The sequence below is a fragment of the Somniosus microcephalus genome, chromosome 13, assembly GCF_052327205.1.
Source record: "Somniosus microcephalus isolate GS21.2 chromosome 13, FLI_Smic_1.0, whole genome shotgun sequence".
Taxonomy (NCBI): domain Eukaryota; kingdom Metazoa; phylum Chordata; class Chondrichthyes; order Squaliformes; family Somniosidae; genus Somniosus; species Somniosus microcephalus.
The window spans coordinates 61641089-61663800 of record NC_140999.1 but is presented as its reverse complement, the minus strand read 5'-3'; the positions used below and the strand labels follow the sequence as shown (position 1 = coordinate 61663800).

At 51.4% G+C, this 22712-nt stretch overlaps 1 protein-coding gene across 3 annotated transcripts in view; it reads right to left on the bottom strand.

The window, feature by feature from the left end:
• Positions 1 to 2892: 2892 nt before the first annotated feature.
• The window catches only part of LOC147108365 (cyclic AMP-responsive element-binding protein 3-like protein 3), a 143303-nt gene continuing 123483 nt past the window's right edge, over positions 2893 to 22712 (bottom strand). For 2 of the 3 annotated variants that reach the window (XM_086004967.1, XM_086004965.1), the window contains 6 exons: positions 22176 to 22289; positions 19226 to 19332; positions 16096 to 16164; positions 10291 to 10375; positions 9516 to 9612; positions 2893 to 4510 (listed from right to left, as the gene is read on the bottom strand). In XM_086004967.1, coding sequence (XP_085861093.1) covers positions 4149 to 4510; positions 9516 to 9612; positions 10291 to 10375; positions 16096 to 16164; positions 19226 to 19332; positions 22176 to 22289 — 834 coding nt within the window. In that variant the 3' untranslated portion in view covers positions 2893 to 4148. The remainder of the gene's footprint in view (positions 4511 to 9515; positions 9613 to 10290; positions 10376 to 16095; positions 16165 to 19225; positions 19333 to 22175; positions 22290 to 22712) is intronic. The other variant, XM_086004966.1, reaches the window with a different exon arrangement.

Sequence of the window (22712 nt, the reverse complement as noted above, 5' to 3'; positions counted from 1 at the left end):
AAGCTGAGCAAAGATATGAGAAACCCCGCAGTCGAGTGGGAACGGTTGGGGAAAAATACCCACCGGACAATTACAGGGACTCACGGAGGATTAAGTGTGTGTTGGGACAAGTGGTGGGAACCGGACCAAGGGATTTATATCTGTATGTGGGGGTCAGAGAAGGTCTGCCCCGCAGGCATATCCATCATTTTCCACCGGCAGTGGCAAGACGCCGGGGAGGGGATGAAGTGGGATACCAGCCTGAAGGCGTGCGCAGTCCCATTCTCCCCGATCCCAGTCAATGCCACAGAGCTTGTAACCCGGCCCATAAGCCCCTGCCCATGGCGCAGGCAGCGAGGATACCCAGGGAAGGGTGCCCCACCACCACCAAGGGACCAGGGAATGGGCTGGTACTAGTGCCTACAGATCAGGTGCTGTACCAGGGGATACTCTACGCGGTAGCCTCCGTGATTTTAAATCTCACTGAGGTACATTTGCCGGAGTGGTGCCCCAAAGAAACAGAGCAGCTATACCAGGCCCTATTAAAGGACATGTTCAGGAAGTTTTATGAGTTCGATTTCACCAATGTCGATGAAACCGAACTGTACACCACACACCGAGAGTTTTTGGGTAATGCAGGGAGACAAAGAAGGGGAGTATGGAATGATGTGGCAGTAATTCCTCCCCAAACGCGTGAGTACGGAAGGGGTACTCACGCGTCTGGCCGGAGGAAATGCCGGTTTTCAGCATGCACAGCGCATGCGCTGAAAACCGGCATTTCCTCTCCTCTAACCCAAGAGGTGAAGAGGCTAGCGCGTGCACTGTAGGGGGCAGCGCGTGCGTCTTGGATTTCCTCTGTTTTGGGGGATTTGCGCATGTGTAAAGGCCTCCGGTCTTTACGCTTGTAAAAAGCACACGTAAGTATTTATTTTTACAGGTAAGTGGTGTTTTAGTGCAATTTAGAATTTATTTTCCCACAGGTTTATTATTTTAAAGAATCTACAATAAGGTAAGTTTAGTTTTAGACCCTTTTTATTAAAAATTTATTTTTTTCAAAAAAAAAATTATTGTTTAAATTTTTTTTAAACTTATTTATACTTAATTTAATGATTGGGATGTTTTTTTAAATTTTATTTAAAGTTTAAGTAGTGTTTTGGGGTGCAGTACTTATTCATGAGTTTGACAGTTCTTACACTCAAACTTATGAATTAAGTTTCCCCTCCCCTGATTGGCTGAACAGTGCTCACCTGATCCCAGCCGGCACATCGCACTAACTACGCCGTTGGGTCAGGTTAGCACAGTGCACTGACATCAGAACCGGGCCACTGACAGGAAATCCACTGTGGGCCAGGTTTCAGATGTCGGCGCGCCGGGTAAGTGCACATCGGGGGCTTGCACGCGCGGCAAGCCCCCGACACCAAGTTCTGGGCCGATGTTTTTACTGCGTTTAACACTGGGTCCTCTGTCATCAACAGTTTGGATGACATAGAGCTGCAGACCCAGATAAACGGTTCAAAATCACAGTTAAGGAAGATATTAATGGATGAGAACAAGGTAGTGGGCTCGGAGTTGCATGAGGACCAGGCCATGACGGTCCATTTAAAGGAGATCATAGCGGAGTTGGAGAAGCAGGCAAAGATGGTAAATGCCCTCATAAGGGAGGACAGAAATGCTTCTGACCAGGCTGCGCAGAACGAGGTGTGCGTGCTATATGGGGCATGGTTGCTGGGCGAGGGCCACAGTAATCTGCAGGATTTAAAACAGGGTTTAGTCCCCTCCTGGATCAGCAACAAACACCTCGCAGCCCTCCATCCATTTGAGAATGCATTAAGCCCGTGCCAACTCCGACTAGCCTCCGAAGCCTACCCAGCCCCAGAGGATTGTGGACGGTCCAACCACACAATCATGGGAGTAGTAGTTAGGATGCCGGTCATGGGTAGGACAGCTCGATCCGCACCGGTATACAGGGTCATTATCACATTGCTGTTTGTGGGATCGTGCTGTGTGAAAATTGGCTGCTGCAGCAGTGACTACACTCCAAAAGTACTTCATTGGCTGTGAAGCACTTTGGGACATCCTGAGGTCTTGAAAGGCGATATAGAAATGCAAGTTCTTCATTTCTTTATGTTAGGAGGCGGTTATTTTTTTCCCCAGAGTACAGTGGGCCTGTGAAACCTGCCGGCCTGTGCGTTGAATGCTGATTCGCTGATTCCCTTCAAGAGAGAGCCCGACCTGTTTCTGGCTGGGGTGGAGATCACCTCATAGAGGTAGGTGCTGCATGGAATTATCAGAGCCAGAGTGATCTCCTGGGCTAGTTTTGATCGCCTAAGGGAGTCGGAGAGGAATCTTCCAGGTTTTTTCCCTCGAATTGGCTTGCATTTTAACTGGTTTTTTTGCTTCTCTCAGGAGGTCATATGGCTCTGGGTGGGGTGGGGAGTGTCTGTATTGTGATGCATCACATCTGTATTGTGATGCAGGTTTGATGGACCAGTGGGTCTGTTCCTGTCCTTCATATTTCATATGATCATAGCAGGTTTAGGATTGTGCAGCAGCTAATACATCAAAGAAACTTTCTCCCTTCTCTGGTTACCTGGTTTTCTGGTTATCTGTCTCCCCATGCCTTGAGTATTACTGAGCTACAGCCTGGACATTAATATTGGAGATATTAGCGGTATTAGCGGGCAAGCACTTGAAGTCCCACTGTTCTAGTGCAGGCATTAGCGGAATTGCAATAATCCTCCACCAAAACTGGGGAATATCTTACGAAGCAGTCTGCTCATATCGCCGGTGATCATTTTTGGGATTATGAAGCTGAAATTTGTGGACTCACAATAATCTTCCAGTTTCCATTATCCATTGGGGAGGAAGTGGTTAATGAGGGTTCCAAGTGTATGAAAAAAATCCACAAATGTATTTTTACAGATCGGTTGAATTTTTAATGATTTGCATTCATTCTGATTGTTGCAGTGAAATCTTTTTTTTAAATGAAGTTCATTGAACATCAACCAAATATTACATCATTTTTGTGAAAAGCCGGCATATAAAGCAACTTGTGAGAAAAAGCCACATCTAAAAGTGGCGGGGGGGTGGAGGGCGGGGGTGGTGGAGGGCGGGGGTGGTGGAGGGCGGGGGTGGTGGAGGGCGAGGGGGTGGAGGGCGGGGGGGTGGAGGCCGAGGGGGTGGAGGGCGAGGGGGTGGAGGGCGAGGGGGAGATGCTGAAGGGGGGGCTGGAGAGTTGGGAGATGGTGAGGGGAGTGTATGGTGAGGGTGGGGTGGAGGTGAGGGTGAGTGGAGTCTACTGTCTCTGGTCTCAGGAAAGAAATATCAGTCAGGGTCACAAGAGAGGTGCAGATGAGGAAAACACATTCAACCCATTCAGAAAGACCCTCCAGTCCTCCCTGTTACAGTTTCCAAAGTCATAGTCAGCCAATGTTCACAGCCTAGGGTGGTCACATTAAGAATGGGCAACTTGTGTGAGATGCCAGGAGGGCAACCTTCACCCATCCAACCATGTGCCAGTATATCACCACCTTCACCAGAGAAGTGGAGAAACTGGAGAAGAATTGAAACCACATGGAGTGGACGGGTGCTGATAACGCGAAGCTCAGTCGCACGAACCAGGGAGAGAGAGGCCAATCCAGCAACACAGCTTGACCACAGAGGGCCTTTAAGTGAGGTCTAGCACCTCCAGATCGCACTACCAATCCGAGCTCCATATCAAGAAAGATCAACAGGAAGAGTACTATTATTACAACAGGAAGTGAAACAATATGGTTTCTGCACACGGGATCCGTTCAGCTCAGTGTTGTTAACGCTGTGCTAAGTTTTGAAAAAATGACAATTGTAGTGCTGAGTATTAATGCTCTGAAGCTGGGATTGCCCACATTAATGTCATTAAGACTGCTACTTACTGTAAAAAAAAAAAAAAATTAAAAATATATACATTGTACCCATTTAAAACCAAGATGCGGCAGATCAGGCAATATCTGGACTGTGCAATATGGCTAATTTGGAGATTGAGGGACTCAAAGGATGTACAAGGGGAACTGGTAAAGTGTATTCTGATGTAAAGATGTCAATCTTATTCCAGTCTTCAGTGCTCGATCAGTCGTGATTCCTTTCACCTTTAAACATCAACTAATAAGACATGTCCCAGATTTAAAAAGCCCCTACATTTCATCTCCGTGGTCAGGGATCAGCTCAGAAGGGCTCAGTTCAGTCCATGCTGAATGTCCTTGTCCATGTTCTGCAGTATGGTCTTCAGGACTGAGGTCCTCAAGGACTGTGACATCCTTGGCAAGGGCGCCATTCCTCATCGAAGAGTCGGACCTGTTGGAGGAGAGACTCCCAATATCCCCGGTGATTTCTTTGCCATTCTCGATGTGGTCATGTTTGTTGGCCATGTCGCTGCTCTCCAAGGTCAGCTGATCACTCCACTCCGGATTCTTCTCTGCTGGGGCATGGTTGTGAGGGTTGGCCAACATGTGAAGCACCCGGGACGACTCCACACCATGCAGAGACCTGGAAAACACTACAAAGAAAATCCATGTTATAGCTGTTCCAATGAAGCTCAACGTAAGCTCAAGGAACAGCACCTCATCTTTCAATTAGGCACTTTACAGCCTTCTGGACTCCACATAGAGTTCAACAATTTCAGACCATAACCTCTGCTCCTATTCTTTTTATTCCATTTTTTTTCTCTCTCCCACATGGCAGCTGTCTTTCATTCTGCCAGTACCATTTACACTTCATCTAAAGCCATCTTTGTTTCTTAACTTGTCCCATTACCATCTCCTTTTGCCTTGTCCCATCTCTTAATGTCTCTTAATCTCTCCTGCCTTCCATTCTATCACAGACCTTCCCTTTTGTTCTTTCCTCCCCTCCCCCCTTTCCCTGCCCCTACACTTGCTTAAAAACCTATTCCATCTCCAGCTTTTTCCAGTTCTGATGAAGGGTCATCGACCCGAAACGTTAACTCTTGTTTCTCTCTCCACAGATGCTGCCTAACCTGCTGAGTATTTCCAGCATTTTCTGTTTTTATTCCACGTTATAGCTTCTTGGACTCTTCAGATAGAGATGCGGAAGCCCTTCATTCCAGATAAAAAGAAACCTCTTTAGTGAGAGTCAGTAGAGTGACTGATTCCATTGGAGCCCCAACATACTGCACCATGCTGTGGTAGGTCATAGCTTCATCGAACCCACTTTGCCAAGTTCTCTGCCTCAACTCCAGCAGAAACAAGGCATTTCTTCACAGAGTGGGAGAGTCTGCTCCATCCTTAAAACCTACCTCTTTGACCAAGCTTTTGGTCACCTGACCTAATGTCTCTTTATGTGGCTCAGTGTCAAATTTTGTTTGAATATTCCCCTGTGAAGCGCCTTGGGACATTTTACTGTGTTAAAGGTGCTGTATAAGTACAAGTTGTTATTGCACAGAAAGGAAAAATTAAGATTATAGACACAGCCCCTCATCAGAATGCATTCTCCTCAAGGGCTGTACCTATAACATTAATAGTTTACTTTCTTTACAGATGCTGCCTGACCTGCCAAGTGTTTCTGGCAATTTCTCTGGGGTTTTTCTTTTGAGATTTGCAGCACCTGCGGTATTTTATTTTATTTTTACTTCCTCGCCCATGTTTTGTTCACCATTACTCTCTCAACTCCAAGTCTGGTTAGAAAGTGCGACTTACAGAGAGCAGCTGCTTGAATTACTCAGGGTGAACTGTTGTTAAAGAGCTGCACTCGGCACTGTAGGGGTCACAAAATCCCCTCCGCCCCCGAAGATTGGGAAATATTAATCCACATCATGGACGAAGACCTGTGTGATTTAAATTGTCTCTGGGTTGGACAATGTTTTAAAACATACCCAGAACCGCAAAAGGCTGCGTTAAAAAGCTCATAAGCTGGGCAGCACTTGGACACTGGAATCAAAGAACTTTGTGAAAATCGCACACTTTAAGATTGTACATTTTTTAAAAAGATGTAGGCCTAGAAATTCGGTTGTGGGTCCGCCAGGGCTTTAGCGCCCGAAATTTTGCGCCGGCGTTAATGCCGCTGCGCCCGACGAAAATTCGGTTGCCCCGGGCCCAGACGGCGGCGGGCGCTAATGGAGGGTTTTTGCGCCTCACTATGGGCGTTCAGTGCAGTTTTCAGGCGCTAATCCCCCGCTGCGGCACCCAAGGCGGTGCGGCAGGCTGGGGTACTGCAGGCCTCCTCCTTCTGTTAAGGAGGAGCTGCCTGCAGCCGACCGCTGGCTGGTCGATTCGCCCGACAAATGAGCCCGGCACCTCGGGGAAGAGCCGGGCTCGCGGGCCACACACATCAGTGCCGCGGGGGGGTGGTGGAGGAGTCCGGGGAGGGAGGTGCGGGCAGGCGGCCGCTGGGAAAACGGCCGGCCGCCGCTCCACCTTTATGCGTCGGCGCAAAGGTGTGTAACATCCCTTTCAACAATCGTTGGTTGCGGCTGCCACGGGCGAGGCTGCCGCAACTGAATTTGGGCTTGGGGCCGGGTTACCACGGCAACCGGGACGCTGCGCACACCGATGACGTCATCGGTGCCGGCGCAGCGCTACCGGCTAACGCCGATGGTAGGGCCCAACGCAATTTCGTTACCAGCTATAATTCCGGCGCAAGACCCTCTAACGCCTCTAATTGGGCGCTAACCCCACCGAATTTCTAGGCCGTACTCTTGAGTTTTGGGCCTAGAAATTCGGTGGGGTTAGCGCCCAATTAGAGGCATTAGAGGGTCTTGCGCCGGAATTATAGCTGGTAACGAAATTGCGTTGGGCCCTACCATCGGCGTTAGCCGGTAGCGCTGCGCCGGCACCGATGACGTCATCGGTGTGCGCAGCGTCCCGGTTGCCGTGGTAACCCAGCCCCAAGCCCAAATTCAGTTGCGGCCGCCTCGCCCATGGCAGCCGCAACCAACGATTGTTGAAAGGGATGTTACACACCTTTGCGCCGGCGCATAAAGGTGGAGCGGCGGCCGGGTGCTTTCCCGGCGGCCGCCTGCCCGCACCTCCCTCCCCGGACTCCTCCACCACCCCCCCGCAGCACTGATGTGTGTGGCCCGCGAGCCCGACTCTTCCCCGAGGTGCCGGGCTCATTTGTCGGGCGAATCGACCGGCCAGCGGTCGGCTGCAGGCAGCTCCTCCTTAACAGAAGGAGGAGGCCTGCAGTACCCCAGCCTGCCGCACCGCCTTGGGTGCCGCAGCGGGGGATTAGCGCCTGAAAACTGCACTGAACGCCCATAGTGAGGCGCAAAAACCCTCCATTAGCGCCCGCCGCCGTCTGGGCCCGGGGCAACTGAATTTTCGTCGGGCGCAGCGGCATTAACGCCGGCGCAAAATTTCGGACGCTAAAGCCCTGGCGGACCCACAACCGAATTTCTAGGCCTTGGACTGTTAAAAATGGCTGAACAGACCTCATGGAAACAGAATTTAAAAGGACAGACAGGCTGTTAGCATATGAAAAAGCTCAGTGCTGCCCTGTAGTGGGTTTGAATGGAGCCCGAGCTGTCAGTCACCCTGTGGTATTGGGCGGGTCCGGTAACCTCCAAGCTGTTTGTTTACACTGGGGAGTAGCCCGTTTGAATCAGCCAATCATCGGACAGCAAGCACACTGGGTTGTTTACACACATCCATTCACTGAAATTGACTCTAAGATGAAGTGCTTGAAACTGCCAGCATGAACAAAGGGACTTTGTTTGCTAAGCACTCAAGACTGTCAATCAATTGCGGTTCCAGATGACCACAGGACAATGCTTTGTTTACAAAACAATTGAATGCTATTAGCATTTGTTTGTATATCAAGTGGACACATCCAAACTGAGGAGGAACCGTTTAAATGAATGGGAGAACACATTCAAACCACTGCAGCTTTATTCGAAAGCCACCACAGACAATGGACACATTTAAACTGTAACTTTATCCAAACCCATCCCAGACAAGTGGACAGTTTGGATCTCTTTTGTTTTAGCCCAGAAACATCAGATCTGGGCGGGCCCCAAAAAAAGGGGTATAAAAGATAGCTTCCCAGAAGCATCTCTCTCTTTTTTACTCTTTGGACTGCAGGTGAGCAAGGCTTCTGACCCACTAACAAGACAATCTAGTGAGAAGTAAAGGGGTGGTAATTTAAGGGAAATGTTGCTAAGATTGTAAAATTAACATTGTAGCCATTTATCCCTCGTTTTTGCCGTCTGCCTTCCCCTGTTAAGCAATTTTACCGTGATTACTTTGATCGTGTGGTGTAGTTTCTTTAGTTTTAATAAAATTTGACTTTGTTGTATCCAGACCATTTGTCTGTTTTTAATATATCATTAATTATAAGTTCCTCCAGTCAGAACTGGAAGGAGGGTTTAGTGATTCGAAACCACTGATTGATTGGAATTGGTCACAGTGCAGTGGCAAAGACTGCCTGACCAGGTAAATTACCATAAACCAGGTAAAGGATGCCCCCCTACAGCTCAGCGCTCCTGATAGTCCCCTCTGCCATCGTCAGCTGTTTCACTCAGAGACAATCGCATGAGTTAATTCAGATTTAAAGCCCACATTGCTTGACTTCCACAGGCTTGAAGTTTGGTTCCCCTGAAGCCCAATCCAAAACCACCGATTGCGCAGTGCTGAGGGAGCGCTGCAGTGTCGGAGGTGCCGTCTTTCGATGAGACGTTAAACCGAGGCCCCATCTGCCCTCTAAGGTGGATGTAAAAGGTCCCACAGCACTATTTTGAAGAAGAGCAGGGGAGTTATCCCCAGTGTCCTGTCCGATATTTATCCCTCAATCAACATCACTAAAACAGATTATCTGGTCATTATCGCATTGCTGTTTGTGGGAGCTTGCTGTGCACAAATTGGCTGCCGTGTTTCCTACATTCCAACAGTAACTATACTTCAAAAGTACTTCATTGGCTGTAAAGCACTTTGAGACGTCCTGAGTGTATTGAAATCGAACAGGCAAATACCATCTCTATTTGCTGATATCATTACACTGAGGTCATGAACGGCGCTATATAAATACAAGTTCTTTCTTTTTACCAATATTCCTGGGGCAATTTTAACCTAATTCGCCGAGTGGGAAACCCTTGGAATTGGGTGGAATGCCGGTTTTACACTCTGCCCAATATTACTCTCTGCTGACTTCAGTTTCCCCGAGGAGAGGGTTAGGTTAAAATTGCCGCTGCTGTCTCAGCCACACCGTGGAGCATGGGAAAGATCAGTCACCATCTTGAGTTCCGTTCTGCCACCTTGGAGGCCACACCCCCTACCCCAAAGGCCCCCGTTCCCAACTTTGCTTTTATTGTCCATTTTGTTGTGACTGGAGATGTCAAATGCTTGGCAGTGCCTGCCACAATAGCTGGGCAACTTTATCATGAAAGCCCTCTCTCCTTCCATGCTTTACAAAGGGACACATCAAGCAGTTGGGTTAACACCCAAAGAGATAAATCAGGTTGAGAGTTCTGTCTGTTGTTCGTCACCGGAGTCTGGTGTTGGAGTGTTATCCCAATCGCCCAGCGTTAAGTTACTCTGGGTACCAGTACTAACCTCGTACAGGAGTGAAGTCATCTTCCTTTGCACCCTTATTGCCGCTGAACGAACTGAAGCTGGGAAAAATAATCAGGCCGAAGGACAACACCAGCACCTGTAGAGAAAGAAAAGACCGAAGGTTACACAGCTCACATCGACACTAACTGCACCTTAAAGGGACACTCTTAAAGGGACAGTGTCTCTGTTGCAAGGGCAGATAGAAGAGCCAGAATTACGAGGTGCCATTTTTTTTCTCCTCTTGCCTCCTAAAGATGCTGATTCCTTGGGGGGGAGGGGTGTGGGGGTAACTCAGTGCCACAATGCTGTTAGCTCATTGGTACTTCAATGTTGTCCAATGGAAATCACTGACTAGCTACGGCGACACCATTTTCATCATGTGCGCTAATTTTAGCAGGAAACTCTTCAGACACAATACAGGTAAATGTATTTCACACGTGTGTTGATTTACTTAACAAAGATCTACCATAGTTCAGTAACCAAGGAAGTAAAACAGCCACTACGATCAGTAAAGCAGGCGCACTCTCCGGGGTGAAATTGGACACGGGCTGGGGCCACTGAACATGTGGGATCAGATTGGCCGCCTGTTATACGTCAGGCCCGATTTTCAGTCTGTTGAAATAAATGGAATTGAATATCGGACAGAGGGTATAATGGACGGCCAATGTGTCACCGCCTATGGCCAAGTTCAGCCCCTCTCCATTTTACCAACAAACACACCGAAAGGTTAAAGTTCACATGCACACGCTGTGCAAATATGAGTACTGAGATGTACCATGATGCAGGCGCTCGTCTGTGCAGTCTTGCCCGTTGAATGCATGACCAGGACTTGGAGTTTTCTCAACTGCTGCAGTAATGTCCTGTAGGAAGGAAGCAATGTTTAGAATACTTGGTTCATTTCAGTTCAGGTTAATTATTTTCAGACGATAACTGTCACAGACTTATCAGGGAACATGTCCCATCACCCAGACCTCGAGGGACACGGAGCAGACCCATCAACCCACTGATCACCTGGGGACAAAGATGCACTCTCGTCTAGACCAGGGATCAGGGATGCAACACTTCTCCAGTCTACTGGACCACCAACAGCCAGAGACGCATATGGTACATGGTTTTAACCAGGGAATGGTCTAGGGACAGTGAGACAGGTACATGGGTATAACCAGGGAATGGTCTAGGGACAGTGAGACAGGTACATGGGTATAACCAGAGAATGGTCTAGGGACAGTGAGACAGGTACATGGGTATAACCAGGGAATGGTCGAGGGACAGTGAGACAGGTACATGGGTATAACCAGGAAATGGTCTAGGGACAGTGAGACAGGTACATGGGTGTAACCAGAGAATGGTCTAGGGACAGTGAGACAGGTACATGGGCATAACCAGGGTAAGATCTGATAGAGCAGTGAGACAGGTACATGGGTATAACCAGAGAATGGCCTAGGGACAGTGAGACAGGTACATGGGTATAGCCAGGGAATGGTCTAGGGACAGTGAGACAGGTACATGGGTATAGCCAGGGAATGGTCTAGGGACAGTGAGACTGGTACATGGGTATAACCAGAGAATGGTCTAGGGACAGTGAGACAGGTACATGGGTATAACCAGAGAATGGTCTAGGGACAGTGAGACAGGTACATGGGTATAACCAGAGAATGGTCTAGGGACAGTGAGACAGGTACATGGGTATAGCCAGGGAATGGTCTAAGGACAGTGAGACTGGTACATGGGTATAACCAGAGAATGGTCTAGGGACAGTGAGACAGGTACATGGGCATAACCAGGGTAAGATCTGATAGAGCAGTGAGACAGGTACATGGGTATAACCAGAGAATGGCCTAGGGACAGTGAGACAGGTACATGGGTCTAGCCAGGGAATGGTCTAGGGACAGTGAGACAGGTAGATGGGTATAACCAGAGAAACATAGAAAAATAGGAGCAGGAGTAGGCCATTCGGCTCTTCGAGCCTGCTCCGCCATTTAATATGATCATGGCTGATCCTCTATCTCAATACCATATTCCCGCTCTCTCCCCATGCCCCTTGATGCCTTTTGTGTCTAGAAATCAATCTATCCTTCTTAAATATATTCAGTGACTTGGCCTCCACAGCCTTCTGTGGTAGAGAATTCCATAGATTCACCACCCACTGAGTGAAGAAATTTGTCCTCATCTCAGTGCTAAATGTCCTACCCCATATCCTGAGACTGTGACCCCTCATTCTAGGCCACCCAGCCAGGGGAAACATCCTCCCTGCAGGGAAAGGTCGAGGGACAGTGAGACAGGTACATGGGTTTAACCAGGGAAAGGTCACTGTTGCAAATCCCTCAGTTCCAATTCAATTTAAATATACATTACTTCATCATCTCACCCCAATAACTCTGTGCCTTTGGCATTAACTGCAAGCTTTAAATTCTCTAGTGATGGTGGTGCATTATCCCACTTCACCCTCCCTGATCTCTCTACAGCCTTTGACCATTCACCATCCTCCTTCAAAGCCTCTACTCTGTTGTCCAGCTCAGTAGGACTGCACTCACCTTGTTCCACTCTTACTTATCCAGTCATAGCCAGAGCATCTCCAGCAATGGCTTCTCCCTCGCCCCCACACCATTATCTCTGTAATCCCCCAAGTATCTGTTCTTGCACCCTCCCTCCTTCTCATCTACATTCTGCTCCTTGACAACATAATCTGCAGACATGGGGTTAGCTTTCACACGTACGCTACTAACACCCAGCTCTACCTCTCCACCACCTCTCTCCACCCTTCCTCTGTTAGGCTAAAGCCATTGTCTTCAGCCCCCACCACAAACCCTTGGCAATGAATCCATCTCCCTCCCTGGACACTGACTCAGACTGAACCAGACTGTTCACAATCTCAGCGCCCTATTATTACTGAGCTTCATACCCCATATCCTCTCCATCACTGAGACCGCCTACTTCCACATCCGTAATATCGTCCGTCTCTGCCTCTGCCTCACCCCTTCTGCTGCTGAAACCCTCGTCCATGTCATGGTCACCTCGAGATTCCACTGTTCCAACGCTCTCCTGGCCGGCCTCCCATCTTCCATCTTCCATAAACTTCAGCTCATTCCAAACTCTGCCGCTCGTATACTAACCCGCACCAAGTCCCGCTCACACATCACCCTGGTCCTTGGTGATCTACTTTGGCTCACAGTTCCCCAACACCTCCAAGTTAAAATTCTCACCCTCATGTTTAAATCCCTTCACGTCTCTCCACTCACTATCTATGTAACCACCTCCAGCCCTACAATATCCCCCGGTTCCTCTAAATTTGGCATCCCTCCCCCCTTTTCATCGCCCCACGTTTGGGGGCAGAGCCTTCAGCTGTCGAGACCCCACACTCTGGAATTCCCTCCTTAAACCCTTATGCCTTACTACCTCCCTCCTCCTTTAAGATCCTCTTTACAACCCACCTCTTTGACCAAGCTTTTGGTCAAGTCTCTTACTACCACCTTTGGCTAGGCATCCATTTCTGTCTGTTGAATCCTCTGTGAAACACCTTGGGATGTTTTCCTATGTTAAAGGCGCTCTATAAATGCAAGTTGTTTTTGTCTCACCTGGAACTAGTCACTAACACTGGGATCAGTGCTTGGGCCCCAGCTATTCACAATATATATCAATGATTTGGATGATGGAACCAAATGTAATATTTCCAAGTTTGCTGACGACACAAAACTAGGTGGGATTGTGAGTTGTGAGGAGGATGCAAAGAGACTTCAAGGCGATTTAGACAAGTTGAGTGAGTGGGCAAATACATGGCAGATGCAGTATAACGTGGATAAATGTGAGGTTATCCACTTCGGTAGGAAAAACAAAGGTAGAGTATTATTTAAATGGTGCTAGATTGGGAAATGTTGATGTACAAAGGGATCTGGGTGTCCTTGTACACCAGTCACTGAAAGCAAACATGCAGGTGCAGCAAGCAGTTAGGAAGGCAAATGGTATGTTGGCCTTCATTGCAAGAGGATTTGAGTACAGGAGCAAGGATCGGTGCTAGGACCCCAGCTATTCACAATTTATATAAAAGATCTCGACGAGGGAACTAGATGTAATATCTCCAAGTTTGCAGACAACACAAAGCTGGGTGGGCGTGTGTGCTGTGAGGAGGACGCAGAGAAACTCCAGTATGATTTGGACAGGTTGGGCAAATGCATGGCAAATGCAGTATAATGTGGATAAATGCGAGGTTATCCACTTCGGTGGCAAAACCAGGAAGACAGATTATTATCTGAACGGCAATAGATTGGGAAAAGGGGAAGTGCAACGAGACCTGGGTGTCCTTGTGCACCAGTCGCTGAAGGTAAGCATGCAGGTGCAGCAGACGGTTAAGAAGGCAAGTGGTATGTTGGCCTTCATAGCGAGAGGGTTTGAGTACAGGAGCAAGGATGTCTTGCTGCAGTTGTACAGGGCCTTGGTGAGACCACACCTTAAGTATTGTGTGTAGTTTTGGTCGCCTTATCTGAGGAAGAATGTTCTTGCCATGGAGAGAGTGCAGTGAAGATTCACCAGACTGATACCTGGGATGGCAGGAATGACGTATGAGGAGAGATTGGGTCGATTAGGCTTATATTCACTAGAGTTTAGAAGAATGAGAGGGGATCTCATTGAAACTTATAAAATTCTAACAGGGCAAGACAGACTAGATGCAGGAAGGATGTTCCCGATGGCGGGGGAGTCCAGAATCAGGGGTCACAGTCTAAGGATAAGGGGTAAGCCATTTAGGACTGAGATGAGGAGGAATTTCTTCACCCAGAGCGTGGTGAACCTGTGGAATTCTCTGCCACACAGGGCAGTTGAGGCCAATTCATTAAATATATTCAAGAAGGAGTTGGATATATTTCTTGAGGCTAAAGAGATCAAGGGATATGGGGAGAAAGCAGGGACAGGGTACTGAATTTGGATGATCAGCCATGATCTCATTAAATGGCGGAGCGGGCTCGAGGGGCCGAATGGCCTACTCCTGCTCCTATCTTCTATGTTTCTATGGCCTAGAAATTCAGTTAGGGGCGCCCAGCTCGCCTGGGCGCCGGAATTACCGCTGCGCGCGGAGCCACTTGCACCAGCGGGAAATTCACTTTCAGCGTCCCAAGTGGAAGCTGGCCGCTAAACAAGGGTTTCGGCGCCCCGCTTGGGGCGCTGAAACTGAATATCGGCGTGTAAAGTGCCGCAGCGCCACCCGCTGCGGCACGGCAGCCTGCGGTACTGCAGGCCTTCCTCTCATTCTTAAGGGGGAGGTGCCTGCAACAGCGCGATCCCCGCTCGCGAGTGCCGGCAAATGAGCCCGGCACCAAGGAGAAGTGCCGGGCTCTCTGGAAACAGCCGGCAATGCCGCGGGGGGGTGGGTGTAGGAGGCCGGGGAAGGAGGTGCGGGCAGGCGGCTGCCGAAAAAGCGGCCGGCCGCACCTCCACCTTAACTCGCCCCACTACCGGCACAGGTAGGCCCCGTGTACCGGTCGCTGTTTGCGGCCGGCGTGGGGGAGGCGGCAGCAACCAAATATGGCCAGCGGGGCGATAGCGGGGCGCTGCGCACACCGATGACGTCATCGGTGGCGGTGCAGCGCTACTGGCTAACGCCGCCATTAGCGCCCCGCTAAATATCGCGGTAGGTTTGCACAGTGGCGCAAAAGCCCTCTTTGGGCGCAAACTGGTGGCGCAGGCCACTGAATTTTTAGCCCTATGTTTCTATGATACTACAGTAATACAGGGCCTTGGTGAGACCACATCTGGAGTACTGTGTGCAGTTTTGGTCTCCTTATCTAAGAAAGGATATACTTGCCATGGAGGGAGTGCAGCAAAGGTTCACCAGACTGATTCCTTGGATGGCAGGACTGTCGTATGAGGAGAGATTGAGTCGACTAGGCCTGTATTCACTAGAGTTTAGAAGAATGAGAGGGGATCTCATTGAAACATATAAAATTTTGACAGGGCTAGACAGACTGGATGCAGGGAGGATGTTTCCCCTGGCTGGGGGGGTCTAGAACGAGGGGTCACAGTCTCAGGATATGGGGTAGGACATTTAGGACTGGGATGAGGAAACATTTCTTCACTCAGAGGGTGGTGAACCTGTGGAATTCTCCACCACAGAAGGTTGTGGAGGCCAAGTCACTGAATATATTTATGAAGGAGATAGATAGATTTCTAGACACAAAAGGTATTAAGGGGTATGGGGAGAGAGCAGGAATATGGTATTGAGATAGAGGATCAGCCATGACCATATTGAATGGCGGAGCAGGCTCGAAGGACCGAATGGCCTACTCCTGCTCCTATTTTTCCATGTTTCTATGTATCTAAAATTGGTTTTAACAAAACCCACTAACGTAGGAAGCACTAATCTTACCAGCATGAGAAAAATATCAGTAGGACATAAGATGATCTTAACTGTGATACAGTCCCACCCACACGCAAGATTGAGCTCCAGTTAGAAGATCCCTTGGCCTAGAGAAGGTCAGCTTTTGGACTGGATGGAATACCGATGGCTGGGCGGCTGCTGTCACACTGTCCCCAACATACAGTAGGCTCGGTGTAGTGGTGGACATCACCTTCAGCAGAGGAGACCACTTACGTATTCTGCTTCTCCAGGCGGACAACTTTTCTCTGCAGTTCATGGTTCTGGGCCGCGCAGGCTGCCATCCTGAAGATGAAAGAGAAAGACAGTGGTTCTGAGAGAGCACTGGGAATCCTGAATATAACAGCGAGCACTAGCTCCGTCAACTTTCCCTGACCATGTGCCTAAACGCCCTGCCTCAGAAAAGCATACGTGTCTCTCCTACTTTGGCCATCCTATTTCCTGGATGAGATTGCCAATTTGGTATAAGTTTTGTGCCGCAGTTCCTTTCAATAGTTGGTTGGTCAGCTTAGGCTGATCAGAGGCCGATGATGTCGTGCTTCGAGTGCCAGGGCCCGTATTATTAGGGGCACTCTGTGCCTCATGTGCTGAACACAGCAAAGTAAATGGGAATGGCTTCCACTACTAGAAGCCTGCACACCAACTGCGTACAAGGCTCATCAACGTCCCATTTACAATGCCTTCTCCCAAAAATGTGGTGAGTGTGCCTGAGAAATACCTCAATCACTCAGGGCATGGGGCCACTGGGCACTGACATGGAGAGCCTTGGGAAAAATCGATAAATGTTTGTTTTCCATCTGCTGCTGAAACCCTCATCCATGCCTTTGTTACCTCCAGACTTGACTCTTCCAACGCTCTCCTGGCCGGCCTCCCATTTGAGCTCATCCAAAACTCTGCTGCCCGTACCCTATGCGGCAAAAAATCCCGTTCACCCATCACCCCTCTGCTCGCTGACCTACATTGATTACGGTCCAGCAACGCCTCGAATTTAAGATTCTCACCCTTGTGTTCAAATCCCTCCATAACCTCGCCCCTCCCTATTTCTGTAACATTCCTCAGCCCTACAACCCTCCCCGATCTCCGCACTCCTCTAATTCTGGCCTCTTGTGCATCCCTGATTTCCTTCACCCCACCAATGGCGGCTGTGCCTTCAGCTGCCTAGGCCCCAAGCCTCTCCGGCTCTACTTCTCTCTCCTCATTTAAGATGCTCCTTAAATCCACCCCTTTGACTAAGCTTTTGGTCACCTGTCCTAATGTCTCCTGGTAGTCAATTTTTTCTGATAACGTTCTTGTGAAGCGCCTTGGGATGTTTTACTAGGTTAAAGGCGCTATATAAATGCAAGTTGTTGTTATTGTAGGTGGGCCTGACCTTCCACTGAGGCCACCCAGCTTACGTTCAGCCACATTGCTGGGCCTTAAAGAGTCAATTTTACTTGGCCAGTGTCCACCTTCCCTCTCACAATGAAGTCGTTGTGACCTGCGTGAAGCAGCAATCATTTACTTGCTGCTGGCCCAGGATGTCCTGTCCCCTCCCCTCCCCCCCTCATCCCTCTTCCACCTCACCCCTCCCCCCTCACACCCCCATCACCCCCCTCCCCCACCCACCCGTTCCCCCTCCCCCTCCAAACTCACCACCTCCCTCCTCCCCCTCCAAACTCATCACCTCCCTCCTCCCTCTCCCTCCCCCTCCAAACTCACCACCTCCCTCCTCCCGCTCCCCCACCCCCTCCAAACTCACCACCTCCCAGCGCGTTGCTCAGGACATTTAAATATTCAAATGAGCTGACATCATTGTGCGAGGTCATGTCCTTTGATCCTGGGTGGGGTCAAGTGGGTGTGGCTAACACTGCTGACTCCATTATTGACCCCGCAATGATTTTCCTCCACCAGCCTTAACCGCCCTGTGTCGATGTTTAAACATCCAGTCAGCAGAGACCGGAGATTGGGTAAGGTGGGTAAGGTTACATCACTGTGCTCCACCCCAATCCCTTCTACACGCTCTCCCCAGGGGGCCTCTTTCTGCCCCTCAAAATGGTTGACATGGACGTGGGCAGAAAGGGTGTGGGGGAGAACCACATGGGTCACTTTAGGGTTACTTCTCTGCTTTCGTACTCCTGGCATTCCGAGAATGTACATCGAATGATGCGCACAGAGGATAATGCGGCCTAGCCACATCGTCCCCCACAACCTCGCCCTCCCCCTCACTCTTCCCTCACCTTCACCCTCGCCCTCTCACCTTCACCTTCCCCCTCACCCCCCACTCTCCCCTCGCCTTCACCCTCCCCCCTCGCCCTCCCCCTCAGGCTCCCCCCACCCCCCACAACCTCACCCTCACCCTCCCCCCCACAACCTCCCCCTCACCCTCCCCCCTCACAGTCCCCCTCACACTCCCCCCCACAACCTTCCCCTCCCCCCACAACCTCGCCCTCCCCTCACTCTCCCCCCGCACTCCCTCCGCCCCCCCAACCTCCCCCTCCCCCTCACTCTTCCCTCACCTTCACCCTCGCCCTCTCACCTTCAACTTCCCCCTCGCCCCCCACTCTCCCCTCGCCTTCACCCTCCCCCCTCGCCCTCCCCCTCAGACTCCCCCCTACCCCCCACAACCTCACCCTCACCCTCCCCCCCACAACCTCCCCCTCACACTCCCCCCTCACACTCCCCCTCACACTCCCCCCCACAACCTTCCCCTCCCCCCACAACCTCACCCTCCCCTCACTGTCCCCCCGCACTCCCTCTCGCCCCCCCAACCTCCCCCTCCCCCCTCACTTTCCCCCTCCCCCTCGCCCACTCACTCTCCCCTCTGCCCTCTCCCCTCCGCACTTCCTCTCGCCCCCCCACCCTCCCCCTCACTCTCCCCTCCGCCCTCCCCCCTGCACTCCCTCTCGCCCCCACCCTCCCCCTCGCCCTCCCCCTCCCCCCCTCCCCTTGCCCTCCCACTCACCCTCCGTCTCCCCTTCGCCCTCCCTCCTCGCCCCTCACTCTCACCTCCCCCTGCACTCCCTCTCGCCCCCCCACCCTCCCCCTCACTCTCCCCCTCACCCTCCCCCCTCGCCCTCCTCCTCACTCTCCCCCTCGCCCTCACACTCCCCCCCTCCACCTCCCCCCTCGCCCTCACCCTCCCCCCTTGTCGTTCCCCTCCCCCCTCACCCTCACCCTCCCCCCTCGCCCTCCCCGTCCCCCTCACCTCGCCCTCCCCCGACTTCTTTTCCTCTTCCCAAGCCCCAAAGGCACTGAGGCCAATTACAACCCTGCCACCACCATGTTGGCTGATATCAGCCAACCAGTGCAGAGCCAGTGGTGGGTCCGGGGGCCAGTGCCACGCTGCCATTATAACCGTGTCCCTCACCTGTTTTCCAAGCCATCGATGTACTCCTTTTTCTTCTTGCGGCTCTCTTGGGCAGACTGTTTATTCCGGATCTTTCTCCTGATCTTCTTTAAAATCCGTTCTTCTTGCTAAGAGGGGAAAAGAACTCAACTCATCAGAGAGAGGGAGAGAAAGAGAGGGAGAGGGAGAGAGAGAAAGAGAGTGTGTGTGAGAGAGAGGGAGAAAGCGAGAGAGAGTATGTGAGTGAACGAGATAGAGAGAAACAGATAGAAAGAGAAAGAGAGAAATAAAGGGAGAAAGTGAGTGTGAAAGAGAAAGAAATAGAAAGAGAGTGTGTGTGTGAGAGAGAGAAAGAGTGAGTATGTGTGAGCGAGAGAGAGATAGAGAGAGAATTAGAGGGAGAGAAAGGAGGGGGGAGGATTTCCTGAGGGGACACACAAAACCGGAAGCAATCAGGAGGGGAGTGGCCTAAAAATCCGATAGGGTGAACTGGAAATGTCTCCCGGTTTTCAATGGCGATGGAGGGTTAAAGGTCAGGCTACTGACACCTTCAGCGGGAGCAATAAAGATCCAATGTGGCAATGAACCCAGAGATGAAAAGGGGGGAAGTATTTTGTGTAACAATCCTCTCTCTCCCCATCCCTGACCCAGGTAGGGGGTTCAACCCAGCGGCTGAGACAGAAGGTCTGCCTGTAACTCAGTGGATCTTTTGGACGAAGGGTGAGCAGATGAGTATCTGGCGAGATAATGGCTCTGGTTTTGTTTACATTGTGTCTACAGACAGCAAACAAAAGGCCCTTAAATAAAAATCCCCTGCATTATTGTAAGAGTGGAGGGCGGCAGAAAATGGTTCCCGGCCCCAGCAACAAGAGGCGGATGGGTCTGGGTCGAGGTGCGATAGGAGTGATCGAGGCCCTGGATTTAGATCAGTCCGTACTGGAGAACGATATGGATAGATCACCCCTCAATTTTCTATATTCGAGGGAATATAAGCGAATCTATGCAACCCGTCCTCATAATTTAACCCTTTTAGCCCCGGTATTATTCTGGTGAATCAGCGCTGCCCCCCCTCCAAGGCCAATATATCCTTCCTGAGGTGCGGTGCCCAAAACTGAACCCAGTGCTCCAGATCGGGTCTAACCAGAGCTTTATATAACTGGAACATAACCTATTCCAACCTCCTTGAGATAAAGGATAAAGTTCCCAGAATCAAAAAGTACCGCAACCGCTCCGGTTAGCTCCGCCCCAGCTCTGGTTAGCTCCGCCCAAGCTCTGGTTAGCAATGACCCCGCTCTGGTTAGCACCGCCACAGCTCCGGTTAGCTCCGCCCCAGCTCCGGTTAGCTCCACCCCAGCTCCGGTTAGCTCTGCCCCAGCTCCGGTTAGCTCCGCCCCAGCTCCGGTTAGCTCTGCCCCAGCTCTGGTTAGCACCGCCCCCTGCTCATGTTAGCAACAACCCCACTCCGGTTAGCTCCGCCCCAGCTCTGGTTAGCTCCGCCACAGCTCCGGTTAGCTCCGCCCCAGCTCCGGTTAGCTCCACCCCAGCTCCGGTTAGCTCCACCCCAGCTCTGGTTAGCACCGCCCCCTGCTCATGTTAGCAACAACCCCACTCCGGTTAGTTCCGCCCCAGCTCTGGTTAGCTCCGCCCCAGCTCTGGTTAGCTCCGCCCCAGCTCCGGTTAGCTCCGCCCCAGCTCCAGTTAGCACTGCCCCCACTCCGGTTAGCTCCGCCCCAGCTCTGGTTAGCTCCGCCCCAGCTCTAGTTAGCTCCATCCCTGCTCTAGTTAGCTCCATCCCTGCTCTGGTTAGCTCCGCCCCAGCTCCGGTTAGCTCATCCCCAGCTCCGGTTAGCTCCGCCCCAGCTACAGTTAGCTCTGCCCCCCCACCCTAGTTAGCTCCTCCCCCACTCCAGTTAGCTCTGCCCCTGCTCTGGTTAGCTCCGCCCCAGCTCCGGTTAGCTCCACCCCTGCTCTGGTTAGCTCCGCCCCAGCTCCAGTTAGCTCCACCCCTGCTCTGGTTAGCTCTGCCCCAGCTCCGGTTAGCTCATCCCCCACTCCGGTTAGCTCTGCCCCTGCTCTGGTTAGCTCCGCCCCAGCTCCGGTTAGCTCCACCCCTGCTCTGGTTAGCTCCGCCCCAGCTCCAGTTAGCTCCACCCCTGCTCTGGTTAGCTCTGCCCCAGCTCCGGTTAGCTCATCCCCAGCTCCGGTTAGCTCTGCCCCAGCTCCGGTTAGCTCCGCCCCCACTCTGGTTAGCTCTGCCCCAGCTCCGGTTAGCTCTGCCCCAGCTCCGGTTAGCTCCGCCCCCGCTCTGGTTAGCTCTACACCCGCTCTCGTTAGCTCCGTCCCTGCTCTGGTTAGCTCAGCCCCAGCTCCGGTTAGCTCATCCCCAGCTCCGGTTAGCTCCGCCCCAGCTCCGGTTAGCTCCGCCCCCGCTCTGGTTAGCTCCACACCCACTCCCGTTAGCTCCGTCCCTGCTCTGGTTAGCTCTGCCCCCGCTCCAGTTAGCTCCGCCCCAGCATCGGTTAGCTCCGTCCCAGCTCCGGTTAGCTCCACCCCCATCCGATTAGCAACGCCCCCGGTCCTGTTAGCTCCACCCCAGCTCTGGTTAGCACCACCCCCGGTCCTGTTAGCTTCGCCCCAGCTCCGGTTAGCAATGACCCCGCTCCGGTTAGCACTGCCACAGCTCCGGTTAGCACCGCCCCCACTCCGGTTAGCACCGCCCCTGCTCCGGTTAGCTCCGCCCCAGCTCCTGTTAGCTCCACCCCCCTAGTTCCGGTTAGCTCCGCCCCTAGTTCCGGTTAGCTCCGCCCCAGCTCTGGTTAGCTCCGCCCCAGCTCCGGTTAGCTCCGTCCCAGCTCCGGTTAGCTCCGCCCCCACTCAGGTTAGCTCCACCCCGGCGGTACTACGTCTGCTCCAGTTAGTACCGGTTTGCTCCAGTTTTTACCACATGAGCGACAGTAAGATGTCGGCGTACTTTAGTCAGTGGCAACTGCGACGGAAGCGTGACCCCTTCTTTCACCAACAACTTCTTCTCGTCTTCATTGAGCAGCAGCTCCCGGACCTGGTGATGCTGCGGCTGGTGCTGCTGCTGCAAAAAACAACAGTGCATCATGGGAGTCTGTGAGAAACGTACAAACTGAAGAGAGGACACCAGACCTGCTGCAGCAAAGAACAAAAGGAAAGATTGCATTTCTATAGCGCCTTTCACAATCTCAGGACGTTCCAGAGTGCTTTACATCCAATGAAGTACTTCTGGAGTGTAGTCACTGTTGTAATGTGGGAAGCATGGCAACCAATTTGCGCACAGCAAGGTCCCAGAAACAGCAATGTGATAATGAACAGATAATCTGTTTTGGTGATGTTGATAGCGAGATAAATATTGACCATGACACCGGGGAGAACTCCACTGCTCTTCTTCAAAATAGTGCCATGGGATCTTTTACATCCACCTGAGAGGGCAGACAGGTTTAATGTCTTATTTGAAAGACAGCACCTCCAACAGTGCAGCACT